The sequence below is a fragment of the Ranitomeya imitator genome, chromosome 2 (genome assembly GCF_032444005.1).
Source record: "Ranitomeya imitator isolate aRanImi1 chromosome 2, aRanImi1.pri, whole genome shotgun sequence".
Classification (NCBI taxonomy): Eukaryota; Metazoa; Chordata; class Amphibia; order Anura; family Dendrobatidae; genus Ranitomeya; species Ranitomeya imitator.
The window spans coordinates 302,352,335-302,370,512 of record NC_091283.1 but is presented as its reverse complement, the minus strand read 5'-3'; the positions used below and the strand labels follow the sequence as shown (position 1 = coordinate 302,370,512).

Genomic DNA, 18,178 nt, shown 5'->3' with positions numbered 1-18,178 from the left:
AGAGCCCCTGTGTGCCTAAACATTGGAGATCCCCCACAAATGACCCCATTTTGGAAACTAGACCCCCAAAGGAACTAATCTAGATGTGTGGTGAGCACTTTGAACCATCAAGTGCTTCACAGAAGTTTATAACGCAGAGCCATGAAAATAAAATAAAAAATTTCTTTTCTCAAAAATGATTTTTTAGCCCGCAATTTTTTATTTTCCCAAGGGTAACAGGAGAAATTTGACCCCAATATTTGTTGTCCAGTTTCTCCTGAGTACGGTGATACCCCATATGTGGGGGTAAACTACTATTTGGGCACTTGCCGGGGCTCGGAAGTGAAGTAGTGACGTTTTGAAATACAGACTTTGATGGAATGCTCTACGGGCGTCACGTTGCGTTTGCAGAGCCCCTGATGTGACTAAACAGTAGAAACCCCCCACAAGTCACCCCATTTCAGAAACTAGACCCCGAAATGAAATTATCTAGATATGTGGTGAGCACTTTCAACCCCCAAGTGCTTCACAGAAGTTTATAACGCAGAGCCGTGAAAATAATAAATACATTTTCTTTCCTCAAAAATAATTTTTTAGCCCAGAATTTTTTATTTTCCCAAGGGTTACAGGGGAAATTGGACCCCAAAAGTTGTTGTCCAGTTTCTCCTGAGTAAGCTGATACCCCTTGTGTGGGGGTAAACCACTGTTTGGGCACACGTCGGGGCTCAGAAGGGAAGAAGTGACTTTTGAAATGCAGACTTTGATGGAATGGTCTGCGGGCGTCACGTTGCGTTTGCAGAGCCCCTGGTGTGCCTAAACAGTAGAAACCCCCCACAAGTGACCCCATTTTGGAAACTAGACCCCCCAAGGAACTTATCTAGATATGTGGTGAGCACTTTGAACCCCCAAGTGCTTTACAGAAGCTTATAACGCAGAGCCGTGAAAATAAAAAATCATTTTTCTTTCCTCAAAAATGATGTTTTAGCAAGCAATTTTTTATTTTCTCAAGGGTAACAGGAGAAATTTGACCCCAGTAATTGTTGCGCAGTTTATCCTGAGTATGCTGGTACCCCATATGTGGGGGTAAACCACTGTTTGGGCACACGTCGGGGCTCGGAAGTGAGGGAGCACCATTTGACTTATTGAATACAAGATTGGCTGGAATCAATGGTGGCGCCATGTTGCGTTTGGAGACCCCCTGATGTGCCTAAACAGTGGAAACCCCTCAATTCTAACTCCAACACTAACCCCAACACACCCCTAAACCTAATCCCAACTGTAGCCATAACCCTAATCACAACCCTAACCCCAACACACCCCTAACCACAACCCTAATTCCAACCCAACCCTAGCCCTAAGGCTATGTGCCAACGTTGCGGATTCGTATGAGATTTTTCAGCTCCGTTTTTGAAAAATCCGCGGGTAAAAGGCACTGCGTTTTACCTGCGGATTTACCGCGGATTTCCAGTGTTTTTTGTGCGGATTTCACCTGTGGATTCCTATTGAGGAACAGGTGTAAAACGCTGCGGAATCCGCACAAAGAATTGACATGCTGCGGAAAATACAACACAGCGTTTCCGCGCGGTATTTTCCGCACCATGGGCACAGCGGATTAGGTTTTCCATATGTTTACATGGTACTGTAAACCTGATGGAACACTGCTGCGAATCCGCAGCCAAATCCGCACCGTGTGCACATAGCTTAATTCTAAAGGTATGTGCACACGCTGCGGAAAACGCTGCGGATCCGCAGCAGTTTCCCATGAGTTTACAGTTCAATGTAAACCTATGGGAAACAAAAATCGCTGTACACATGCTGCGGAAAAACTGCACGGAAACGCAGTGGTTTACATTCCGCAGCATGTCACTTTTTTCTGCGGATTCCGCAGTGGTTTTACAACTGCTCCAATAGAAAATCGCAGTTGTAAAACCGCAGTGAAATGTGCAGAAAAACCGCGGTAAATCCACAGCGGTTTAGCACTGCGGATTTATCAAATCCTCTGCGGAAAAATCCGCAGAGGACCAGAATACGTGTGCACATCCCGAACCCTAACCCTACCACTACCCCTAACCCTAACCCTACCCCTACCCCTACCCCTAACCCTACCCCTAACCCTACCCCTAACCCTACCCCTAACCCTAACCCTACCCCTACCCCTACCCCTAACCCTACCCCTAACCCTAACCCTAGTTCTTACCCCAACCTTAGTGGAAAAAAAAATTATTATTTTTTTTTATTGTCCCTACCTATGGGGGTGACAAAGGGGGGGGTCATTTACTATTTTTTTTATTTTGATCACTGAGAGGTTATATCTCAGTGATCAAAATTCACTCTGGAACGAATCTGCCGGCCGGCAGATTCGGCGGGCGCACTGCACATGCGCCCGCCATTTTGGAAGATGGCGGCGCCCGGGAAAGAAGACGGACACCGGCAGGCTCGGTAAGTATAAGGGGGGGGGAGATCAGGGCATGGGGGGGGGGCGTCGGAGCACGGGGGGGAGGCGTCGGAGCACGGGGTGGGGGGCGTCGGAGCACGGATGAGGAACGGTGTGCGTGCGGGTGGATTGGAGCACGGGGTGGGGGATCGCTGTGCAGGGGGGTGGATCGGAGCACGGGGGGGGGATCGTTGTACGGGGGGGGATCGGAGCACGGGGGGTTTCATTGGAGCATGGGGGGTGTGATTGGAGCACGGGGGGAGCGGGCAGGAGGACGGGGGAGCGGAGCACAGGACGGAGGGGAGCGCTGCACAGATCGGGGGGCTGGGGGGGGCGATCGGTGGGGTGGGGTGGGTGCACATTAGTATTTCCAGCCATGGCCGATGATATTGCAGCATCGGCCATGGCTGGATTGTAATATTTCACCAGTTTTTTAGGTGAAATATTACAAATCGCTCTGATTGGCAGTTTCACTTTCAACAGCCAATCAGAGCGATCGTAGCCACGGGGGGGGTGAAGCCACCCCCCCTGGGCTAAACTACCACTCCCCCTGTCCCTGCAGATCGGGTGAAATGGGAGTTAACCCTTTCACCCGATCTGCAGGGACGCGATCTTTCTGTGACACAGCATATGCGTCACAGGTCGGATTGGCACCGACTTTCATGACGCATACGCTGTGTCACAGGTCGGGAAGGGGTTAACGTGTTAAAAAATAATAAAAAGTGTCTTCTGCTTTTTATGTTTTTTTTTTTTTTACAAGAATTGTTGGTGCCAAGTTTCTTTTGAAACATTTTAGCATCTGCTTTTTCTGGTGTTCTTCTTGTAATATAGGAAATCCTAAGGCCATAAATCTCATAAAACACTGTACATGGAGACTTTTGGATCAGATCATTTCTGTCCACTGTGTTTGTGGAAATAAAAAATCTTTTATAAAAGCCTCAAACTTCTGTGTGTGAATCAAACCTGAGATCTAACGTGATAGAAGATTACAGTGCGGGGAAGACGGGAAACCTTCATATAGACGGCCGGTGGTGATGGAGTCAGTGATCGACTCTGGACAAATATGTTTCTAGAGCCGAAGTAGAAGATGTCGTCCTCATCATGAAGTAGTTATTTCTCATGTCCCGTGTAATGAATATCTCCTGCAGTATTGCTAATGCCGATTCCAGTGTTGATAAATGAGACGAGAATTAGCGTTATGGAAGATGAGTCTATGAGGAACGTATTCAGCTGCCGACTCTGAGGAAGAAACTGCTTGTTGTCTGTGGCCTAAATATATAGGTTTTATTAGTAGATGTAAAGAAGAAAACTAAATACTGTAAAATAATAAATCTCTTCATATGTTTCCCTTATTATCTCCAGTATTTGTATTATTACACAGGATTTTATGATGTTACATCGGCTCATCTTCTCATTCAGGTCTCTACAATATTGGATCCTCTCAGTGAAGATCTTCTGTATAAGAGAATTTCTGGATTTACCCATGAAAGATGGATATGGACAGAGACAAGATGGCGCAGAGGATATTACACCTCACCCTAGAGATCCTCTTCCGGCTTACTGGAGAGGTGAGAGATTCTGATGACGTCACATTACATCATTCTTATCTATGGGAATAACAGATGGACAGAACTGGAGAGGTGAGGACTCTGGAAATGTCTGTAGTGAGATTTATTATTGTATCTCTCCATAACCAGGATTGCACAGTAGTGAAGAAGACCTCTAGTGAACACTGTCAGGACCCTGTGTCTGAGGGATGGGGAAGACCATTAAACCCAATCAAGGGACCTCCATCTCACCTCTTAATACGTGAGGATATCGACGACCAGAAGATCCTAGAACTCACCTACAAAATGATTGAGCTGTTGACTGGAGAGGTGACACTGCTGGGAATGTTGGGACATTATACAGTAACACTATGAAGGGATCGGGGGGATGACGGTATCATTGTATGTGTCAGGTTCCTATTAGATGTCAGGATTTCGCCGTCTATTTCTCCATGGAGGAGTGGGAGTATTTAGAAGGACACAGAGATCTATACAGGGACATCATGATGGAGATTCCCCAGCCCCTCACATCACCAGGTAATAGACAGGACTAAATACACACGGCCTATAATTATCTGTATGTAAAGAATGAATTCAGTCCCTGTATGTGTTTCCTCCAGATCTATCCAGTAAGAGGACAACACCAGAGAGATGTCCCCGTCCTCTTCTTCCACAGAACTGTAAACAAGAAGATCCCAATGTTCCCCAGGATCATCAGGTAGATGGAGAGAAGGTGTCATGAGATGTCACCCATGATATGTAAACAGCTGTGAAGGTCTTGTGCTCAGTCTTGTGTTATCCACCAGTATTATAAAGTCATGGCCGAAACTATTGGCATTGTTAAAATTGTTCCAGAAAGTGAAGTATTTCTTCCAGAAAATTATTGCAATTACACATGTTCTGATATACACTTTTATGTCCTTTGTGTGTATTGTAAGAACACAAAAAAATGATAAAACAATGGCAAGTTTTGCATAATTTCTCCCAAAACCCTCAAAATGGGCTTGGCAAAATTATTTGCACCATCAACTTAATGTTTGCTTGTACATCCTTTGGAATAAATAACTGCAATCTATCACTTCATATAACTATCAACAAGCTTCTTACAACTCTCAACTGGAGTTTTGGACCACTCTTCTATTGCAACCTGTTACAGGTCTCTCCTATTTGAAGGGTGCCTTCTCCCAAGAGCAATTTTAAGATCTCTCCACAGATGTTCAAAGCTATTTAGACCCAAGCTCATTGCTGGCTACTTCAGAACTCTCCAGGGCTTTATTTCAATCTTTTTCCATTAAGTTTTTGGGGTCCTGGTCATGCTGGAAGACCTACATTGCAATCCAAAATCATTTGAGTAATCTTCACGTTTCATGATGGCTTGCTCACAGGCAAAAAATCCAGTGCCAGAGACCCCCAAAACATCTTTGAACATTTACTATATATCTATATATATAATTGTCTAAGGGTTTTTCTGTCTGTCTGTCTGTCCTGGAAATCCCGCGTCTCTGATTGGTCGAGGCCGCCAGCGACGGGCACAGTATCGACGTAGATGTCATCATGGTTGCCATGGCGACGATGTCATAAAGGTTGCCTCGACCAATCAGCGACGGGCACAGTCTGCCGCGAATTCTGGAATCATCATTGTCCATATACTACGGGGACATGCATATTCTAGAATACCCGATGCGTTAGAATCGGGCCACAATCTAGTAACTATATAATTGTCTAAGGGGTACTTCCGTCTGTCTTTCTGTCCCGGATATTCATTGGTCGTGGCCTCTGTCTGTCACGGAAATCTGTTATGACCTGGTGGTGAGGACAATAATGGACCTGGTGGTTAAGAGCACACGGAATGACCTGATAGTTACTAACAATACAGGACAAGCTCTGAGACGTGGGAACTCTGCTGATCGCAATCCCTAATCCTATCACACACACTAGAAATAGCCGTGGAGCGCTCCTGATGCTCCCTAGGCGCCTCGTCACAGCCTAAGGAACTAGCTAGCCCTAAAGATAGAAAAATTAAGCCTACCTTGCCTCAGAGAAATTCCCCAAAGGAACAGGCAGCCCCCAGATATAATGACTGTGAGTTAAGATGAAAATTACAAACACAGAGATGAAATAGATTTAGCAAAGTGAGGCCCAACTTACTGAACAGACAGAGGATAGGAAAGGTAACTTTGCGGTCAGCACAAAAAACTACAAAAAGACCACGCAGAGGGCGCAAAAAGACCCTCCGCACCGACTCACGGTGCGGAGGCGCTCCCTCTGCGTCCCAGAGCTTCCAGCAAGCAAAAGAAAAATCAAAATAGCAAGCTGGACAGAAAAAATAGCAAACAGAGAAAAACAAGCAGGAACTTAGCTTCTGCTGGGAAGACAGGTCACAAGAACGATCCAGGAGCGAACTAGACCAATTCTGGAACATTGACAGGTGGCATGGAGCAATGATCTAGGTGGAGTTAAATAGAGCAGCCAGCTAACGAATTAACCTCGTCACCTGTGGAAGGAACCTCAGAAGCCGCAGCCCCACTCACAACCACCAGAGGAAGCCCATGGACAGAACCAGCCGAAGTACCATTCATGACCACAGGAGGGAGCTTAACAACAGAATTCACAACAGAAATCCAACTCGCTGATTGGTCGCGGCAAAACAGCCACGACCAATCAGCGACAGCCACAGTACGGCGACAAAATGGCCGCTCCTTCCTCCCTGCAGCCAGTGCCCGCTCCATTATCCCCTCCAGTCAGCGCTCACACAGGGTTAATGGCAGCGCTAACGGACCGCGTTATGCCGCGGTGTAACACACTCCATTAACGCTGCTATTAACCCTGTGTGACCAAATTTTTACTATTGATGCCGCCTATGCAGCATTAATAGTAAAAAGAGCTAATGTTAAAAATAATAATAAAAAAAAAAATCATTATATACTCACCTTCCACCGCCTTTCCCGCTCCTCGCGACGCTCCGGTGACCACTCCATGGAAGCGGCAGGTTCCGGTGGCAAGGATGGTATGTGAGAAGGACCTGCCATGACGTCACGGTCATGTGACAGCGACGTCATCACAGGTCCTGCGCCCATACCAACCCTGGGACCGGAAGCTGCCGCGTGCACCGCACACAGGGCCAGAACTTCAACGGGCTTTCGGAGGGTGAGTATATGTTTATTTTTTATTTTAAGTCTGTATACTACGTAGCTCTGAGCTGTATACTCCGTTGCTGTGTAATATACTACGTGGCTGGGCAATCTACTACGTGGCTGGGCAATATACTACGTGGCTGGGCAATATACTACGTGGACATGCATATTCTAGAATACCCGATGCGTTAGAATCGGGCCAGCATCTAGTCCATCATATTTGACTGTAGGTACTGTGTTCTTTTCTTTGTGGGCCTCATTACGTTTTTGGTAAACAGTAGAATTATGTGCTTTGCCAAAAAGCTCTACCTTGATCTCATTTGCTCACAAGACTTTCCTAGAGGGATGTTTGTTTAGTCACATACATTTTGGTAAACTGCTGTCTAGCTTTTTATGTCTCTATGTCAGCAGTGGGGTCCTCCTGTGTCTCATGCCATAATGTTTAATTTCATTAAAATGTCAAAGGATAGTTTGCGCTGATGCACCTTGAAGCTGCAGGACAGCTTGAATTGTTTTGGAATTTGATTGGGGCTGCTTATCCACCATCTGGACTATCATGCATTACAACTTCTCATCAGTTTTTCTCTGCCGACCACATCCAAGGAGATTAGATACAGCTCCATGGGCTGTTAACTTATTGATTATGTTACACACTGTGGACAAAGGAACATCAAAATTTCTGCAGATGAGCTTGTAACTTTTAGATTGTAGATATTTTTCAACAATTTTGATTCTCAAGGAATCACACAGTTCTCTTCTTTTTTGGTTCTTAGTGTGGCACACAAAGACAAACCATGCAAAGATTAAGTCAACGTCTCCTGTTTTTATCTGGTTTCAGGTGTGATTTTGCCCACGCCTGTTACTAGCCACAGGTAAGTTTAAATGAGCATCACATGCTTGAAACAAAGTTATTTACCTGCAATTGTGGAAAGGTGTCAACAATTTTGTCCTGCCCATTTTGGGGGTTTTGTGTGAAATTCTGTCAAATTTTTTATTTTTTTTTGTGTTCGAATATACACAAAATAAATGAACAGGTGTATAACAAAATGTGTAATTGCAATAATTTTCTGGAAAAAATACTAAATTTTCTGCAACAATTTCAAGGGTTCCAACACTTTCAACCATGACTGTCTGTTTTATACTTGTGTAATAAGAATGGTGGAGATGGTAGAATTAGAGATGATCATAGGTGTGACTTCTCCATCTGTCAGTGACTTACAATATTTGTTTCAGGGTGAAGATCTGACCCATATTAATACTACAGAGACATATGTGAGAGGTGATGAGCGATGTAAAGAGGAGATTCCTACATATGACTACCCAGGTGAGTAGTAACCACTAAATACAGAGAAGTCACAGATTCTTCTCAGTCACCGGCTGTGGCTGCTTTATCGGAGGTGTAGTGCGGCCATATCACAATTGTGCGATCACCATTTTGCCTCTAGACAACAACATTCTTCACCACCCAAAACTGTTCAAATGACTTTGGTCATTGAAAGCCCTTTTCTATATAACTTACAACCTGGAGGATCCACCTACCCCCTGGGATCAGGAGACGCTGACCGTTACCTGCCCAGATCTGTAAACTACAAACCCAAATGACAGTGTATGTAGAATGTGCTGAAAAGTTAGAAAATCACTTGAAGAAAAATATTATGATGTTCCTGTAAGAGAAAGCGGAGGGTAATGATGCTGTTGGCTTCCTAGATCACTGATATCTTATTGGATGAATCTACCTTCTCTCCCTTCTGTGCTGCTGAATGTGCTCATATGGTCCTTACAAGACCAGGTCCAGTCTTTCTGGCCAAATTTCACTTATGATTGACAACATTAAATGTGCAGTGACGGCCAAGAGTGAATTTCTGTACAATAACAGAGTTTCCCTTTCTCCTGACTGTTCAATTTCTTTTTAAAACAACTAACTTCAAACAGGATTGGGATAAACTACATAAAACCATTACACCTGTGCCATAATATATCTCTAAGCTGTGTGTGGCTGATGGCTGTAAAATACATTTATTCACGCCTGCAGGAGATGTGTTGGCTCGAGCCCTGGTGTCATAGAATCACTCCACGTCATAAATTCCATTATCTTTTCGATCATAAGGAATTCAGGTTACTGCACAATCTCTCCTGAATTGTGGAGCGCTAATACTTTCTCTACTCTTCTGATCAGAACTCATAGTAGCTCTAATAGTTCACCATAAATGAGTGCAACTCCAGTTTAATGTTGGAGTTTTCCCCCAAGACATACGTTATTGTAGGGGATATAACTTTTTTATTCTTTGTCTTTTTTTTTACAAGTTATTTTTGTATGATAGTTTGATTGTGAGACTTATGTGAGTCTACAATTCCCTGGTATCTTAGGTATCTTAGAAAAAAAGATCTCCATTATCTCTTACAAATGCCTGAGATCTAAATTGAAGACACCTCAGCTCTGCAGTATATTAAAAAGTTATTTTTAAACGTCTAATTTTTCTTCTTGAAACTCATCTGACAAAAAATATTGGCCCTTACGATAGTTTAAATAGAGCCACTGAGCCCCATACTCTAATTACTCCAGAGAGGTTTCACCACTAGTTACTAATTTTTTACCCATTAAGCCTGTTGATTTTGATAATTTCAGTATATGTTATTGTCTATAATCCTCTGATTTAACCACTTCCCGGAGCCAGTTTTGTGATCCTAATTAGGCTCCATTTTTCAAATCTGATGTGTCACTTTATGTGGTGATAATTTTGGAATTCTTCACAAAGGATAATAGCAAACAAATGGACCGTACAAATTATTTTCCAGCTTCTCTTGAATATGACAATACCCTATATACAGTTGTACACTACTGTCTGAGCACATGGCAGGATTAAGAATATAATGAGTGCCCTTTAGCTATTTAAATACAGATCTTGCTGGAGCTGGAATAGTTTGCAGACACAATGTATTGGGAGCACTATTTGGGGTTATCTGGTAGCTTAAAATATGGCCACCACAAGCAGACTTCTTCATTTTCCAGATCCCAGGTATTCTCTTGCTCATCACCCTTTAACCCCTCTACATGGTTCTGGATTTACACAAAGACCCCTAGGCTTGGGCCACAGTGTTACCTACTGTTCGGTAGTGTAAGATGGGAAGAAGAATAGTCAGGTAGCCGGGTCAGAACCAGGATGACAGAATAAATACAAAATCAGAACACACAAGAGTAGTCAATAAACAGGAAGCAAATACTCCAGCTGGAAGCAGAGCACAGAAGACTGAACCAGAAGAGAAAAAGACTTTGTCAGCTTCCAGAAATATGCTTTGAGATTTGGTAGGGTGTGGTGCTTTCCAATTGGCTGAAGCAATGAGCAGATTACTTCAGCTGGACAGCGCACACACCTATACTGCCAGATTGGATGGATGGTACTACAGGTACCAGGCACCCTAATATTAGTGGCTTGAGCTTTTAGTTACGATGTCTCCTCCATTACCAGCGCTGCCTGCAGAATCAATAAGGTGGCTCCTGGTGATGAAAGCAGATGTCTCAGGAGCTGATCCCAGAGGAGATGGGACACACCATTTGCAAAAAGCCCCAATATAATAAAATGGCAGAAAACCAGAGCACTAGAAATCCCCTTAAAGTGGCTCCATTTTGGAAATTACAACACTAGGGCTAGGTTCACATTGCGTTAGTGCAGTCCATTCAACGCATACGTTAAACGGACTGCGCTAACACAAGTGCCAACTTTGCACAGCGCTAGCGCAGATGGAGCATCTGTTAGCTCCATCTGCGCTAGCAGTGACGGACCCGGAAACGCTGCAGCCCGCGTCTCGGGTCCGTCACTCAAATGACGGCACATCATGTGGGCGTGCGCTAGCGATGCGTCCGACATTGCAGTCTATGGCGGCGTTAACGGACTACGTTACACCGCGTTATGTCGCGGTGTAACGTAGTCCGTTAAACGTACCGCCATAACGCAATGTGAACCCAGCCTAAGTGAATTAATCTATAGGAGAGTGACTATTTTGACTCCACAGACACTTTCCTGAAATTGTCACTCAGTGGAAGTTGGAGAGTAGAAATTGCACATTTGCCATTTTATTACCCCACACATAGTGCCCAGATTGTGCTTCAGGAGACACGCAAACACACCGTAAAGTGGGTTCTTCACACTGTAGTAATACCAAATACATGGATGCTAAATGTGGTTTGGACACACTTCAAGACTCAGAAGTGAGGGAGAGACTTGACTTTGAAAGAGTGAATTATGCTAGATTGGTTATTGAAAGTAATGTTGCTTTTCAAGATTTGATCCACTAATATCGTGGAAAACTCTGTTTTTCCATTGACAGATGATGGACCTGAGTTGCGACTTGTATTTTTGCAAGTTGAGTAGAAGCTTTTAGTGGTATTATTTTTTCCTACCTAACATTATTTGGTGGCTTTTTATTCCATATTTGAGAGGCAGAATGAACAAACAGTTGAACACCACGCTCTGCTGGTTCATCCTATAAGATTTTCTATTAGACTGCCAATAATTCAATAATTTTACACAATTTGCCATTTCTACAGACAGTTTAAGTAGTAAATGTTCCAAAATATAAAGTTCAATGATATTTTCGTAAAAAAGAATTGGTTTTATTCTTGGCAGATGACTGTACCAGGAGATCAGAGGGACAGCTGACATCTTCAATTTTTAATTCCGATGATCTTGAGATCCCACAGGATACAATGGAAGTGAATGCCGTTACTCCAGATATACCATCATCTCTTCACAGCAAAGATCTATCATCCAATCTTTTGAAACAGGTCCTGTCTTCTGATTCATTGCTGACTACTAAGGAAAATCAAAGTCACAATATGATCATTAAAAAACAAACTGTTCTTAAAGCAAAGAAGCCATTTTCACATTCAGAAAATGGAAATAGCTTTCCCCTTGAAAAGTCTTTTCTTAAACATCAAAAAATTCAAATAGCAGCAAATAGATTTTCTTGTTCGGAGTGTGGGAAATGTTTTAACCAGAAATCAGATCTTGTTAGGCATGAGAGAATTCACACAGGAGAGAAGCCATTTTCATGTTCTGATTGTGGGAAACGTTTTAACCAGAAATCAGTTGTTGTTATGCATCAAAGAACCCATACAGGGGAGAAGCCTTTTTCATGTTCAGAATGTGGGAAATGTTTCAGCCGTAAATCAGATATTGTTATGCACCAGAGAACCCACACAGGGGAGAAGCCTTTTTCATGTTCAGAATGTGGGAAATGTTTTACACAGAAACCAAAATTGGTTAAGCACCAGAAAACTCATACAGGGGAGAAGCCTTTCTCTTGTTCAGAATGTGAGAAATGTTTTAGCCGGAAAGCGCATCTTGATAGGCACCAGAGAATCCACACAGGGGAGAAGCCTTTTTCATGTTCAGAATGTGGGAAATGCTTTAATCGTGTATCGTATCTTGTTGACCACCAGAGAATTCACACAGGAGAGAAGCCTTTTTCATGCTCAGAATGTGAGAAATGTTTCAACCAGAAATCAGATTTGGTTAAGCACCAGAGAATTCACACAGGGGAGAAGCCATTTTCATGTTTAGAATGCGGGAAATGTTTTACACAGAAATCAGCTCTTATTAAACATCATAGAAGTCACACAGAAGGAAACACTTTTTCATGTTCAGAATGTGGAAAATGTTTTGACCGTAAAGTGCATCTTAATAGTCACCAAAGAACTCACACAGGGAAATCAAGCTTTATCAGACATCAGAGAATTCACACAGGGGAGAAGCCTTTTTCATGTTCAGATTGTGGGAAATGTTTTAACCAGAAATCAAGTTTTATGAGACATCAGAAAATTCACACAGGGGAGAAGCCTTTTTCGTGTTCAGAATGTGGGAAATGTTTTAGCCGGAAAGCGCATCTTGATAGGCACCAGATAATCCACACAGAGGAGACGCCTTTTTCATGTTCAGAATGTGGGAAATGCTTTAATCGTGAATCGTCTCTGGTTGACCACCAGAGAATTCACACAGGGGAGAAGCATTTTTTCATGTCCAGAATGTTTTAACGAAAAATTATATTTTCTTAAAGGGGTTGTCCATTACCAGGGCAACCCTTTGTCATTCCTCAAGCTTGGCCTTGTTAAAATAAAAACACTTATACTCCCCTTCCATGCTATGTCGATACTTGTGTTCCCTGTGCTCATGTGAAGTTGTTACATCGCACGAGCCTTGCGTCCAATCACTGTCTCTGCCTTCTGACATATTGAACATCAACAGGAAGCCAAGTCTGCGGCTCTCTGACTTCCTCTTATTGTTCGATTTGTCTGAAATTGGGACAGTGAAGCAAGCTCTGATTGGGTGCAGGATTCACATTATGTAACAACCTCACAGGGTCCCCAGAAGCGCAAGTGCCAACATCACTGGAACGATGCCAGCATGGGAGGTTTATTTAAGTGGTGTTATTTTTACAGGACCAAACATGAGAAATGAGAAGGGGGTTGTCCAACCCCTTTAACCCCTTGCCAACATGCACTGTATATAGTGACAGCAACATTGAGGAGCATCACAGAGGGAGTGAGCTCCAAGCAGCACAACGCAATGCGTTCGTGTTGTGCCGATTGTCTCACTGGTGACCCAGGGCCGCAAGATGGCCGCAGGGTCCTTCAGGGAAGGTAGCCTGTGAGCGCCTGTTAAGAACAGTTGTTGACGCACCTCCCCCCTTCCTGTCAGATAGTGCTCTGATGCCCTGCAAAATTGTAAAAACAATTTAAAAAAATTCCCAGGTCTCTTCATCAGGCATAGACTAATACAAAATCTGAAGAATCACATTCATCAGGGCAGGGCAAAAGCTTAGAACAAGGATGAATTCTCATTGCCACACAATAAGAGAAAAAAGAATGGATTTACCTGTGGCCAAATATTTTTGTCTCCCTGATCACAGCACCATGGACATGAAATTACCGGTATTAAAAGGTAACTTGAAATCTCAGAGAGACAGAAAAGTCTGGGAGTATAACCTCATGACAACCTTTGACACACTCAGTGCAGGAATGAATGTGTCACATGGATTTATGTATTTTTAAATCAATTAAGGAATTTGCTCCTCAGACCTTGTGGGGACATCAAAACACAGAACTAGACGCCAATCAGAGGACAATAAAATTTTCACACTCCTTATCTATGAACTGTTACAATATTTAAGGCCACCACTGTTTAACCCTCTCCCATAATGATAGTTCTGCTTCACGCCACTTGTCTTATCTAATGCATTATTTCTGTGCTGTGTTGAGTATAAATATGTGATTCTTCAGATTTTGTGTTATTCTATGCCTGATAAAGAGACCTGAGTAGTCTCTAAAGTTTGCAATTTGTTACCATCATTTCAGTTATCCATTAAAAGGTATCAACCACTGAGGACTCCCAATTCTAAATATTATTCCAATAAATACATTTATGTAAAAAAATTACACATATTTGGTATTGTCGCGTCCGGAGTGACCCAACCTATAAAACGGTTATATTAGTTAACCCCTTCAGTGAACACCGTAAAAAAAATAAAAAGGAAAAAAAAGAGGCAAAAACTATGCTTTATCATCATACCGCTAAACTGAAAGTGCAATAAAACGCGATAAAGACGAATAGAAATTAAAATGGTACTTGCTTGTCCGGCAAAAAATAAGCTGCTCAGATTACAGTGATGCAAAAAAAATTTTTTATTATGTAAAGCTCCAAAACATAAAAAAAAATATATAAATGTGATATTGCTGTAATAATACTTACCTGAAGAATAAAATTGTCTAATTACGAGGAATGGTGTAAAAAATAATTAAAACCAATTCTTCGCCTGCTATCACCTTGCTCATTCTGCCTCCCAAAGATCACAGTAAGGCTCGGTGCACATTATCCTGCACTCTACAATGAGTGCTTACACCAGGGTTTCTGTGTAAATCTCTGAAATATGTGACTCAGATGGAGCCCCAGTCAGAAGATTTCCTATAATGAAGCAAATGAAGGTACTGTGGACGCCATAGGACCTGTGATCTGGCGGTGTCCATCTTTTTAGGTGAGCAGAGAAGTGCAGTCGGCCATAGTTTTGTGCACTTCTGAAACACCGCTGAACAATGGCCAGACAGCATCCAGAGTAACTCTGCTGCCTCGTTATAGTGAATGGATCCCTCTGGGGTTTCACCTGTGATGTCACTCAGAGACTTAGTTGGAATCCCTAAACTAGGTGCTCAGCGTAGAGCGCCTCATAAATGTGATCTTAAATGTCATGTAAAATGTTCCCAATAAAAACGTCAACTCAGACCACAAAAAAACAAGTCCCCACTTGGGTCTGTCTCCTGTTAGCAGAAATATTGGGGGATTCCACATTACTAATCGTACAAAGGCTACGGAAAAGCACTGTGGCACTTCACCATCCAAAAGAAATCCTGTGAATTCTGCACTCACAAATCCAAATGCCCACCTTTCTCTTCTGAGCCTCAGTGTGCTTAAAATACATTTAACATCCACATGTTTGGCATTTCTGTAGCGATGAGAGCCCGCCTAATTTACAGATGCGTGTGTCCAGAAGCACAAGCTGGATATAACATACTGGTGACTACAACACCCTAGGCACTACAATAGCAGATTAGCAATTTTCACTCGGCAATATCCACTGCTGCTTGTTTCTGGAAAACACCCATTGAGTCAAAATCGTCATTACACCTGTAGACAAATTCCCATAAGGCTACAATTTCCAAAAAGGGGTTACTTGATGGGGATTACGCTTTTCTAGCACTTAGGGTCTCTGTATATGGAGTCTGCAAACTAGTCTTGGAAAATCTGCGCTTCAGGAGGTAATTAGCGCTCTGTCCCTCCCGAGTCTCGCCGTGTGGCTAAGCAGTACTCTACAGCTATATATAGGGTATTTTTACATTCAGCAGAAATTGAGGGACACATATTGCTGTCATATTTACCCATTTTCCATAATGGAAATGTAAAACCCGGGGTTAACACACAATCTTGGTGGGAAAAATTTACCGTATTTTTCGCTTTGTAAGACGCTCCGGATTATAAGATGCACCCCAAATTTTGAGGAGAAAAATAGGAAAAAACTTTTTTTAATAAATTGGTGGGGCGTTTTATAATCCATGCGTCTTATTACTTACCAGGGGTTGTGGCTGTGGTGGATCAGGGTCCCAGGGTCGTTGCTGGAGGCAGGAGTGGAGCATTGCTGCAGGCTGGGATGAGGGGGTCTGCAGGGGGCTCCTGTGCTGCAGGGGGGCTCCTGTGCTGCAGGCTGGGATGAGGGGTCTGCAGGGGGGCTCCTGTGCTGCAAGCTGGGATGAGGGATCTGCAGGGGCTCCTGTGCTGCAGGGCTGTCTCCGGTGCTGCGGGGGGCTCTGGCGACATTTTGTGAAAGGCCAGAGCCCCCGGCAGTTTGTCCATGCGTTCCTGTATGACTGACTCCGGGAAAATGGCCGCCAGAATCTCGAGAGATGAGATCTCAGCGCTGAAATCTCATCTCCCGAGATTCCGGTGGCCATTTTCCCGGAATTAGTCATATTGGAACGCATGGCCGAACTGCCGGGGGGCTCTGGTCTTTCACAAAATGTCGCCAGAGCCCCCCCGCAGCACCGGAGCCTCCAGCATCACCTGGGGCAACAGCGGACAACCCCGGCAGCGGTGGCGGACGACGGCGGCGGGCGGTAGCGGCGTCTGACACCCCCTCATCCCAGCCTGTAATGGTAAGCGGTATATCCACTTTGTTAGACGCACCCACACTTCCCCCCCCAAATTTGGGGGAAATAAAGTGCGTCTTACAAAGCGAAAATGCGGTAATTATTTTCTCTTCACTGCCCAATGGTTTAAAATTCTGTGAAACACATGTGGTGTCAATATGATCACTGCATCCCTAGATGAATTTATTGAATGGTGTGGTTTGTAAAATGAGTCAATTATGGGGGTTCTGCGGGTCTGAGACCTCAGGGGCTCTTCTAATGTGACATGGCACAGTCAAACCAGTCTAGCAAAATCTTAACTCCAATATGGCGCTTCTTCCTTTCTGAGCTTTAACTATGCCTCAAAAGTAGTTTTTCTTCCAGATATTGGGTAATGGTATACTCAACGAGAAATTGCACAGCAAATTGTATGATGCAATTTTTCCTGTTAACCCTATGAAATACAAAATTTTGGGCTAAAAAACATTTGTGTGAAAAATGTGTTTTTTTTTCCCCAAAGCTCAATGTTATAAACTTCTGTGAAGCACCTGGGGGTTCAAGGTGCTCAATACACATCTAAATAGGGGTCTACTTTTCAAAATGATGTCACTTGTGGGGCGTTTCACTGTTTAGGCACATCAGGGGCTCTCCAAATGCGACATGGCAACCGCTATTTACAGTTAGGGCCAGAAATATTTGGACAGTGACACAATTTTCGCGATTTGGGCTCTGCATGCCACCACATTGGATTTGAAATGAAACCTCTACAACAGAATTCAAGTGCAGATTGTAACGTTTAATTTGAAGGGTTGAACAAAAATATCTGATAGAAAATGTAGGAATTGTACACATTTCTTTACAAACACTCCACATTTTAGGAGGTCAAAAGTAATTGGACAAATAAACATAACCCAAACAAAATATTTTTATTTTCAATATTTTGTTGCAAATCCTTTGGAGGCAATCACTGCCTTAAGTCTGGAACCCATGGACATCACCAAACGCTGGGTTTCCTCCTTCTTAATGCTTTGCCAGGCCTTTACAGCCGCAGCCTTCAGGTCTTGCTTGTTTGTGGGTCTTTCCATCTTAAGTCTGGATTTGAGCAAGTGAAATGCATGCTCAATTGGGTTTAGATCTGGAGATTGACTTGGCCATTGCAGAATGTTCCACTTTTTGGCACTCATGAACTCCTGGGTAGCTTTGGCTGTATGCTTGGGGTCATTGTCCATCTGTACTATGAAGCGCCGTCCAATCAACTTTGCAGCATTTGGCTGAATCTGGGCTGAAAGTATATCCCGGTACACTTCAGAATTCATCCGGCTACTCTTGTCTGCTCTTATGTCATCAATAAACACAAGTGACCCAGTGCCATTGAAAGCCATGCATGCCCATGCCATCACGTTGCCTCCACCAT

At 43.4% G+C, this 18,178-nt stretch overlaps 1 protein-coding gene across 3 annotated transcripts in view; it reads left to right on the top strand.

Annotated features, from left to right (window-relative positions):
- The window catches only part of LOC138663368 (oocyte zinc finger protein XlCOF7.1-like), a 90,354-nt gene extending 73,964 nt beyond the window's left edge, over positions 1-16,390 (top strand). For all 3 annotated transcript variants that reach the window (XM_069749542.1, XM_069749544.1, XM_069749543.1), the window contains 6 exons: positions 3,833-3,981; positions 4,111-4,290; positions 4,374-4,497; positions 4,581-4,678; positions 8,328-8,418; positions 11,720-16,390. In XM_069749542.1, the coding sequence (XP_069605643.1) occupies positions 3,904-3,981; positions 4,111-4,290; positions 4,374-4,497; positions 4,581-4,678; positions 8,328-8,418; positions 11,720-13,125 (1,977 nt within the window). In that variant the 5' untranslated portion in view covers positions 3,833-3,903 and the 3' untranslated portion in view covers positions 13,126-16,390. The remainder of the gene's footprint in view (positions 1-3,832; positions 3,982-4,110; positions 4,291-4,373; positions 4,498-4,580; positions 4,679-8,327; positions 8,419-11,719) is intronic.
- Positions 16,391-18,178: the final 1,788 nt, after the last annotated feature.